Source organism: Rhinichthys klamathensis, unplaced genomic scaffold, assembly GCF_029890125.1.
Source record: "Rhinichthys klamathensis goyatoka isolate OS25496 unplaced genomic scaffold, OSU_Roscu_1.1 h1tg000001l_1, whole genome shotgun sequence".
Classification (NCBI taxonomy): Eukaryota; Metazoa; Chordata; class Actinopteri; order Cypriniformes; family Leuciscidae; genus Rhinichthys; species Rhinichthys klamathensis.
The window spans coordinates 1,167,831-1,177,500 of record NW_026606555.1 but is presented as its reverse complement, the minus strand read 5'-3'; the positions used below and the strand labels follow the sequence as shown (position 1 = coordinate 1,177,500).

Here is a 9,670-nt window from a genome sequence, read left to right as displayed (position 1 = left end):
CCAGAGTGAAGGTGTGAGGAGGGGTTCAGACACGCCGTCTCCAGAGTCCCGGGGCAGAGACGTGATGGACAAACACACTGAGATCAAGGGCTCTCCCACGCCGCGTATTAGCAGCAATTAACACCGGCAGTGAAAGAGTTCCCCAAAAAGTCCAGTGTTTCTTTGCTCTACAAACACTGCATAAAGGCTAATGTTTTATGTATTTGAGGTCTTAGTCTGGCATTTGTCGTTAGTGTCTTAAACAGCCTGTGTGAAGCACTTCATCTTTAATAACATGAGAACAGAGAAACTGAACGGCCACATAAACACAGTAAACTTCATAACCTGTAAGCTGATGAAAGCGTATACTGGGTCAGATGAAGCCGTTCTGAATGATGAAGGACAAAACACACACACGTACGACGGTCACTGCTCAAAAAAACTCAGCTTGATTTTTGTAACATGTTAATAAGTGTCTGACTAAAGCCACAATATCAACTTTGACAACACAGTGTTAATCATTTTAAAAATACTTTTTTTTTGTGGTTTTGGACATACAAGGTTTCCACCCATATGTAAATATCCTGTATATAGCCCCACACACACACACACACACACTTGATTGACAGCGCCGAGCCCCGCCCCCTGAGGCCCACCTGTGCCGACACTTCCCGCGCTCTCTCCCTCAGGCTAGCACAGCTGTTCCCCAAAACATTTGACCTTATGCAGTAAAGTAGGCTGAAAACACTTAGGAACAGATGCAATGCTTTTCTGTTTGTTTGCCTGAAGGACAGGGCTGGGCCCTTCAGCTTACAGCAACTAAACCAGACAAAGATCCCCACTCAAACCTTACAAAGAGGGCTTCGTGCCCTCAGAAAGGCTAACCTAACATTATCACATGTGTGTATTATTACAGCTATACTAATGCTCTATGACATGACACTCCTTTTGCCTCTATCTATTAATTGATTTTTAAAAAATGCAACTCGTACTTACACTGAGCTGAACTCAGTTCATGTTGTTCATTTCTATATGAAAACTCATTTTGGCATGTTTTTGAGCATGTATATGTCAAACTGAATGTAATTCTGAAAATGTATTTTGTCATAATGTAAAATTAATATTTGCACTGCTTATTAAAATATTTCAATAAAGTGTCCACTCCATCGACATTTGTATTATTTGTTATTTTAATCTTTAGTTTTCAATTATAATAAACAGAATACAACATCAATGCCAGCATAGAGCAAAAATGAAAAAACAAACACGTCTAGATAAATGACTCGAATGCTCTAATGGGTTTTTGTTAATGAATAATACTACTATTATTATTATTCCAGCAAGGTTACAGTGATGAAAGAGCACTGCAATAGATGAGGAAGAACTTGCCTCTGATGTTTTTCAATATAGTGTCATTACAGATGTAATATTAGCGTTTACAAGTGCGAGTCAGACATCAGAAGTAGGCCAGTTTGAGCGGTGATGCGCAGACACGAGTCTGAGAGGATTTCACATGTGTGTGTGTCTCAAAGGAGCGGAGACAGGTAAATCACACACACACACACACACCTGGACGTGTTCAAACTTGATATCTCCAAAACGTCATGGTGTTGACACAGATATAAGACAGCCTGACTCCAGACAGATGAATCACGGCGAGGCATACGGTCTCTCTCTCTCTCCTTCTCATTTCCAGTCTCATTCGCACTCGCTCGCCCTCATCTCAGATCTGTCATCCGCGCTCCTGTCTCCGCGTGTGAGCTGCCCGTCACGATTAGCACACCGCTCTGCCGTCCTGACGCCGGGGAGTCAGAGGACACGACAACCATTTTGTGCAAAATTAAGGCTGAGGAGTGATTTTAACAGCGCCGTTAAACACAAGGTTGAGCCGAGAGCGTTCACAGGAGGAAACGCTGTGAGAGTCGCCCGAGGAAACACAAAGCGCAAATGAGATTCAGTGCTTCTCCTGAACAAAACACTCTCATGTCGACTTTAAAGCCTCGAATCTCAACAACGTCTCATACTGTGCTCAGATGTACACACATGAAGAGAAAATCCCAAATGAGATCTCTTTCTAATCTAGTTTCCACTGTAAAGCGATGAGATTAAATGGAAATGTTCCCACTTCTCAAAGTGTTGTCTCGCGTTGTCTTTAGAAAACCTCCTCTGTGTCTACAGTTTGAGATCTCAACCACGTCACAAACACTGTGCTCAGACTTCATACCCGAATCTGCGATTGAAAGTCTCAGATCTCCAGCACTTGTCAGCAAACTCGGTTTGAAAATCAATGATTGGGATTTGCGTCTGCTAGGGATTTTTCCGAGAAACACCTGGGCCGAATGATGAATGAAGCCGATCTGAAAGAGCCACGCGACTCTCCTCCGGGCGAGGATGTTTTGCTTTAAAGAGAGCTTGCGATCGGCGCTGTGGGCTTAATTTGATAATCACCAGCACCATCATCATAATCTTTATGGATATCAGGACAGTCACAAATCACAACACGCCGCTCTTTGAAGCCCGGGGGCAGAGCAGAGACGAAATAAAACAACAACAACAATCTAATGACCAAATCCTCAATCCGACTTTCCCTTCTTTGGCTGTGATTCGAGCCTCTGTAAAGGAGCTTACAGCCCCCGCTGGCCATTACTGCCCTAATCCACAGAGTGCTGGTCCTCCGCAGGCCCAGTGGAAAAGCCCTGCGCTCCTGTCAGCAGATGTTCACTGACCTCCAGCCTCACCAAATCACACGCCGCCTTCAAAACAGCCGCGCTCGTCCTCCTCTGAGTCGCGTGATCTGAGCTTCGACACACACGTCATGAAGCACTTCCAGGTACAGCGTCCAGTTACACACGTTACATGTGGCTACTATAGTAATGCATGATTAGAGGTGTGCGAGATTGGCAAACAATTATTAGTGCCGGGCAACGATTAATCGTATCCGAAATAAAAGTTTGTGTATGTGTGTGTACGGTGTATAATTATTTAGTAAATACACACACATGCATGTATATATTTAAGTTTTTTTAATATATATAAAATATTAAAAAGCTCATGATCATTTAAAGGCATATGCACTGAAACGGCGTGCTGAAAACAGAGCTGTTTTTGACCAGGTAAAATAACTGTTTTCTTACAATACTAATGAGAATTTTTAATTAAAGTATATTACAAAGTTTTCATTTAGACCCTAAACATTCATATTAACTTGTACAAAAATGGCATTATATGACCCCTTTAAATACAGTGGACAACATTTGAAGTGGATCAAAAAAGTTCATGTCCTAAGACAAGAACGGGTATTGTTTAAAATTCACTACTGTATATGTGTGTGTGTGTGTATATATACACAAAATAAGTATACACAGTACACACACACACATATATTATGTAAACACAAACTTTAATTTTGGATATGATTAATCGTTGCCCAGCACTAAAAATTATTTCTCAATATTTTCTCGATAACAATAATTAGACGATGTTTTGCTGAGTGTGTTTATTGCACTCCCGTGGACCGTTTTTGATTTTCTTCATATTCTGTGTGATGCTCAGTTCGCAGCAGTGACAGAAATCATGTGTTTAAATTGATTTTTACCTCTTACGGGCATTGTAACCTTTATAAAGGCATTTTTTAACCTAATTAACTATATGCATCCATCATCTTTTGTGTCAAATTCAAACATTCAATCAATACAAAAATAATAATAATACTCAAAATACTCGACAATGTCAGATCGCACATCGTTAAAACAACAATCACGATACTATCGTGGACGATATGATCACATGCAACTAACACTTAAGTACATTTAATATTACTTCAGTAGCTAAATATAAAATTACAAGGACACACTGAAATAAAGTGTAACTGAAAAGTGTTACAGAATCACAGAATAGAAATGTGACTGTTTATTAATTTGCATGTAATATCTAGAGTGTATAATATAATGAATATTCAACGAATGTCACAATGTGCTTTTGATGTTGCGTCAAGTCCAATCTGCACTCAAAAAAATGGTTTAGTGGCTCTGTTATTTTTACCCAAGTATGTATTTTTAAAGTAACACACATATATTTCTTTTACCGCCAAAACACTATTGTATTGCATTTAATTAACTCAACCTGTCACTCAAAAAAAATGACTCTTCAAAGTAATAGTCAAAGTAATTCTGTCTAAATGAGACCATAAATGATGTTAAAAATATATCCGCAATGGCCACATTTGAACTAGTTTTTAACCTTGTACGAAGGTTCGATGGAAGTCTATATCGGTTCAGTTAAGTCTGTATCAGTTACAGGGAAGCAATTCCATTGATTTGTTTGGACATTACTATTTCACATAGATTCTTTCTGATTCAGTTGTGTTGTCACAACACAAGGAGCTTACATAGATTCAACAAATTCCATTAATGTTAATAAAAGATAATTTGCTTGTGTGGAACCACTGTCCATAATTAAATTGAGTAAGTTTAAAGAGTCATTTTTTTGAGTGTATTCTATTTTCAAGCAATGATACATCGTTCAAATTGGCCAATGATCATCACCTGAAGAGGTTAAATGTGAATATTGCACTCCAGTGCGTGAGGGAGCGAGTCATGTGACCTTAAGGACAGTGGAGGTGCAGAAACGTCCTCAGCTCCGCTCTGTTTCTAATGAGAATAACTTCATCCATTCAGATTCACTGAGCATCGACTCCATGAGCGCGCTGACAAACCTCAGCATCAGCTGAGAAGACTGGATTAAAAATCCATACAGCCGCATCAGATGAAACACTAAAGGCTCGACGCACTTGTCAGGTATTGATTCTGTGCGCATAATCTGAGAAACTTCAGCGAGGAGAAAAAGCGCTGTCCGAAGACAATATCTGTCTGCTGTAAATAGATTTTGTAGCGAGTGTGCAAAATAAGCACGTCTCTCTCTCTCTCTCTCTCTCTTGCAGCTGCTGTGATAAGCAACTCGCGGCCGAAGCTGTGATTTCACACAGACACGAGGCCCTCTGTGACCCTGATCCTGCAGAGCGTCTTCTGCTTCATCACCGCAAAAAACACTGCCACAATGGAACAACTTTCTCCGGAACAACATTTGGTAACACTTTATTTCACAGTGTCATTGTTACACGTGTTACACATGTAGGAATAACTATAAATTATGGATAATTAGATGCAACTAACCCTAAACCAAACCCTATCGCAAGTACATGTTAATATTACTCATAATTACACTGTTACAAAGACACCTTCAAATAAAGGGTTACAGTCTTTTTTAAGGTGTCTGTGTTACAGTGTAATTATACATTCAAGTACTGAGTACGTACGGGTTAGGGTTAAGATGAGTGTTTGGTCGAGGGTATGTAATTAGGCATTATTTATAGTTATTCCTACAGTTACTACATGTAACGTGTGTAACAATGACACTGTAAAATAAAGTGTAACCCAAAATTTTCTGCAGATTTAACCAAGATGGTGAGGGTGGCACAATAATATAAACCAACAATATAATTGCCCATTTTTGATGCCTTTAAAGTCAATGTGAGATCATGCAAATTGACACAATTTTACTCTTACTGGAAATATGATTCATTGGTGCGCATTGTTCCACACATTTTACAGTTAACATGAATTGTAAGTTGTGCTGCTCTTCTCTTCTTTATTGTGTCCTGTATATCCGAGTGAAACGCTTCAGGAACAAGAACAAATGTGGGCGGGGCTTGACTGTGTCTGTGGGGGATTGATTGGATGGTTGTGGTTTGCTATTGGTGGATCTGGTGTGATTGACAGGCTATAGCCCCGCCCTCGTCATCAGAGAAGAGAAGAGATGTCTCTGCGAGTTTCCTTTCTTTTTGACCTTACAAAGAATGTCCAAAAAAAGAAAGCCCCAAATATTGTTGACAGCCAGTCGAGTGCTGTTCTCCGCCGCTGGATACACCGAATCTCAGCTCTCCAGGGCCAAAACCTTCGGTGTGGAAGACAAAACACACGCTCATATTCTTCCATTCCTCCTCAGACTCAGTAAACATCACTTTACATCCCATCTCGATCATTACGTCCACCCCGATGATGACACATGGGCCAAGGTAACGACCCGAAAGGCAAAGCATTATATTCAAATCACGGGTTAGCCTTTCAAGACTCCACGCACAAATGCCTTGTTAAAGTCACATTGAAGACCTTGCTTTCTCTCGGCTGTAAAAGCATAAGCACACACACACACACACACACATGTGCGTCTGTAATCGGAGTCTGCAGCAAACGTGTAAGAAATGTGCAGAATTTGCCATTGTGTCTGAGAGCCGTTTGCAAGGCTTTCCTCTAAAACCGTTTCAAAGTCAGCACGCCGACGGCTCCGAGTGCTCTGAAGAAATGCAAAAGAAAGCTTTCTCTTTGTCCTTCTCTATAATCATGTTTCTATGACAGCCCGCAATGAAATTTACTCTGAGTAAGAATCAAGACGTGGCTCATTACAAACACAAGTCCAGCACTTTTACTCTGAAAGCTGATTGCGAGGGGATTCTGGGAAGTCATTGGCTCCCTGTTAAGTGTGCATGTGAGGGGTAAACAAAGCTGAAATGTGCGGCGATGTGTTAGTCTGAGCAAGTGGACGACTGCGGCTCACGGTCGCGCAAACCCGCGCTCGCTTGGCTGGCGGGACGAGGTCATTGGGTCAATCGCTCACACACAGATGCCCAGGACAGATGTTTCTGATGATGATGATGATGGTGATGGTGGCATGGATTAACGACTCACCTTTCTCCGCATGTCCCATTTGAGCTGCGTCCAGGGAAAGAGAAAGAGAGCGATATATCAGGGATTAGCTGGCTCGTTCAAAGCGAGCGCTGATCCCCCTCTTCATTTCCATAACACGCTGGCATAATTACACCAGTCACTAATCAATCCCAGCCTCACGTAATTTGCCATTTGTCATCCGTTGTTTTTGATTATTCTAATAGAATTAATCCGAGGGTTAGACTCACTGATTAATTAATCAGCAATTACATAGACAGCTGTATCCCCCCTGCAGACGGAGCTGTGATACGGGTTACAGATGTGAGCAATCGCAAGATTAGAAAGCGTTAGATGTGTGTAAATCATCTGTGTGAGTACAGGCAAAACTTTTATGATTTCAGTCCATTTAAAAAAAAAAAAAAGATATTTGTCTCCATCCGACCCCCTAGGATATTTTACAATAAATGATATGTGATTATTTACAAAGTGACCAACAATACTAATAATAACAGTAATAATAATGCTGCAAGAATTATAAAAAGTGATCATTTAATATTTGATAATGTGAGTCCATTCGGAACGATTTATAATGACACATTTGGGCACGTAAAAAAAAACACTATCAAACCTCATTCATTTCTCTCAGTTGAAAGTGTTTGTAACAGCTCTATTTTATCCTCATATCTGTGAAAGAAACAATTTCAACTAAACATCTGCCAAAATTATTCCAAATGTGCCTTTGCCCTGATACGCTGTGATGCTTTGAGGTCACATTTGTGCTCCAGCTAAACCCGATGAAATATATTTTAAAAGCAAACTGATACTGTAAAGAAAACAAACTCCTGTTCATCTTTAAAATTAAATCAGTAAATCCGAGGTTTGATCCAACACAGTTGATCAGGTTTTTCCCTACTTCTGAAAAATCCTCGTATGAGAATTTATCACTTGAAGCCAACCCTGAAGGATACTAATGAACGCCAAATCTTAGAGGATTTTTTGATTTTCTAAGATGTTGCATATTATGTAGCTACTTTTAACCGCGCAGGACTTAAAATAATGTTTTCCTACGAGACGACTCGGGAGTTTTTAATCCGTACAACTCCGAAGCATTTGTCGGGTGATTAGAACGATTCTATTAGAACGATTCTAGTTCCTGTTGTGTTGTAAAGAAAGAGAATTCTCATTAGAATCTCAGTGACGACAGAAATTCCAGGCGGGCAGTTGAGCAGGGTTAGTGGGGCTCGGTGAAGCACTTTCACTCCGCAACTGAAATACCTGTGTTCTCCCTGTTCTCTAGCACAAAACCAGCACAAATCATCACTACACACACACATGTCCCGTCCAAAGAGCCACCTGGACACATAAACGAACTAAACGTGTGCTCGAGCCACACATAAAGGTGCGCACGCATTCAAAGCAACAACCGCATAAACTTTTGGTCGTTCCGCTCCGGGATCGTTAAAGGTGAATGTGTAGGCACTTACCGGGTGTGTACTGGGCTCCAGCGCCTCCAAACGCAGTGTGCAGGACTACCATGCTGAAAATGATGGTATCCATATCTGTCGGCCGAGTTGAGAAAGTTTTTAAAAGTGTTGGGAATTGTTTCTTATTCCAGCCGATCCGCGCGCCCCATGCTCTCTCTCTTTCTCTCTTTCTCTCTCTCTCTCTCTCTCTCCGTGTCTCGCGCTCGCTCCGATACTCTGTTGCGCTGCGAGTGGCGAGAGAGAGTGCGTGACGTCACCAGCGCGGTGGCCCTTTACGAGTGGAGAAGCGCGCGCCCCCTACTGACGGACACTGACATCATCATCATCATCATCAACACAGTGCGCGCTCACCTCATTCTCCCTCCTCTTCTCGCCGACAAACACTTCAGGTGCTGCTTGCTGGAAGAGCTTTGTGTTTAATACCTGACTGGGAAAGGTGTGAGAAATCACTCTGTGACCACCTGAGTACTTGTGTCAGCCAATCACAGAGCCTTTCGGCATGTCAATCATTTAGGGGCGGGGTTTCGCAGAGAGGGCTAGATCTGGCAGAAGTTTTCAAAACTGTACAGACTGCATTTAATCTCTCGATAGTTTCGATTTATTTATTTGAGATATTTGAGATATTTTTTAAACGCTACATTCAGCAGGTAAATTGCAAAAAATAATGACTTTATGAACACTCTTCTATTGGTCAAACCAACAAAAAGCCCTGCCACAAACTCATACCATTGGTTGACTCGAACTAAAAGGGAAATGATATCACTGAGTCAGTTTTACACATCAATCTGTAAATGCTGGTTTAGGCTACTAGCCTAAACCAGCATTTACAGATTGATGTGTAACACTGACTTTCATTTACTTATATTGTTTGAATGCTCCGTCATCATATCATGTGCACTGATTTGTGATTGATTTCATACTGAATTGTGATCAGAAATGGAAAAGTTGACATAGGCTGTGTCCATAGACAGTATAAGAAGTGGACAGAGCCATCTCATTGGAACTCAGTTGAGACAGTTGAAGCCCATTTTTAGCGATTTTTGAGCACTTCCGTTCCTGACGCGCAGACTCAGACCGACTCAAACTAAGCTTGATGACGTGAGCAACCTGTCTGACAGACGTTAATCTTCTAGTAGCTGTGCGTGAAAACTGCCAACGTTAATCTGGCAGAGACGGGGAACTTGAGCAAAGAGTGCTTTGGCGTGAGTGAGCAGGAGTAAGTATTCCGTTGCTTTTATGGACTCATTATCTATGGGCTTCTCCCTTGACGGGACGTCCCCCCGATTGCCTGCGAGCTTCTCCTTCTGTCTGTACGGTAATTTCTGTACAGCGCGACAGAGAGTCGAGTGGTTATGACGCAATCGTTAGCCTATTTCTACAAAAACTGTTTCTATGGGGCCATAATGTAACAGAGAAGGTAATGGAGCCCTTTATACATTGTCGTGTTTCTTTAGAAATAAAAAATAGACAAATGGAGTCTTTAAA

At 41.3% G+C, this 9,670-nt stretch overlaps 1 protein-coding gene across 14 annotated transcripts in view; it reads right to left on the bottom strand.

The window, feature by feature from the left end:
* Nucleotides 1-8,393, bottom strand: part of ptprk (protein tyrosine phosphatase receptor type K) — a 229,609-nt gene extending 221,216 nt beyond the window's left edge. For 11 of the 14 annotated variants that reach the window (XM_056233705.1, XM_056234489.1, XM_056238174.1 and 8 more), the window contains exons 1-2: nucleotides 8,186-8,393; nucleotides 6,723-6,746 (exon numbers count right to left, since the gene is read on the bottom strand). In XM_056233705.1, coding sequence (XP_056089680.1) covers nucleotides 6,723-6,746; nucleotides 8,186-8,258 — 97 coding nt within the window. In that variant the 5' untranslated portion in view covers nucleotides 8,259-8,393. The remainder of the gene's footprint in view (nucleotides 1-6,722; nucleotides 6,747-8,185) is intronic. The other 3 variants (XM_056241872.1, XM_056242509.1, XM_056235957.1) reach the window with 2 other exon arrangements.
* Between the last annotated feature and the right edge of the window lie 1,277 nt (nucleotides 8,394-9,670).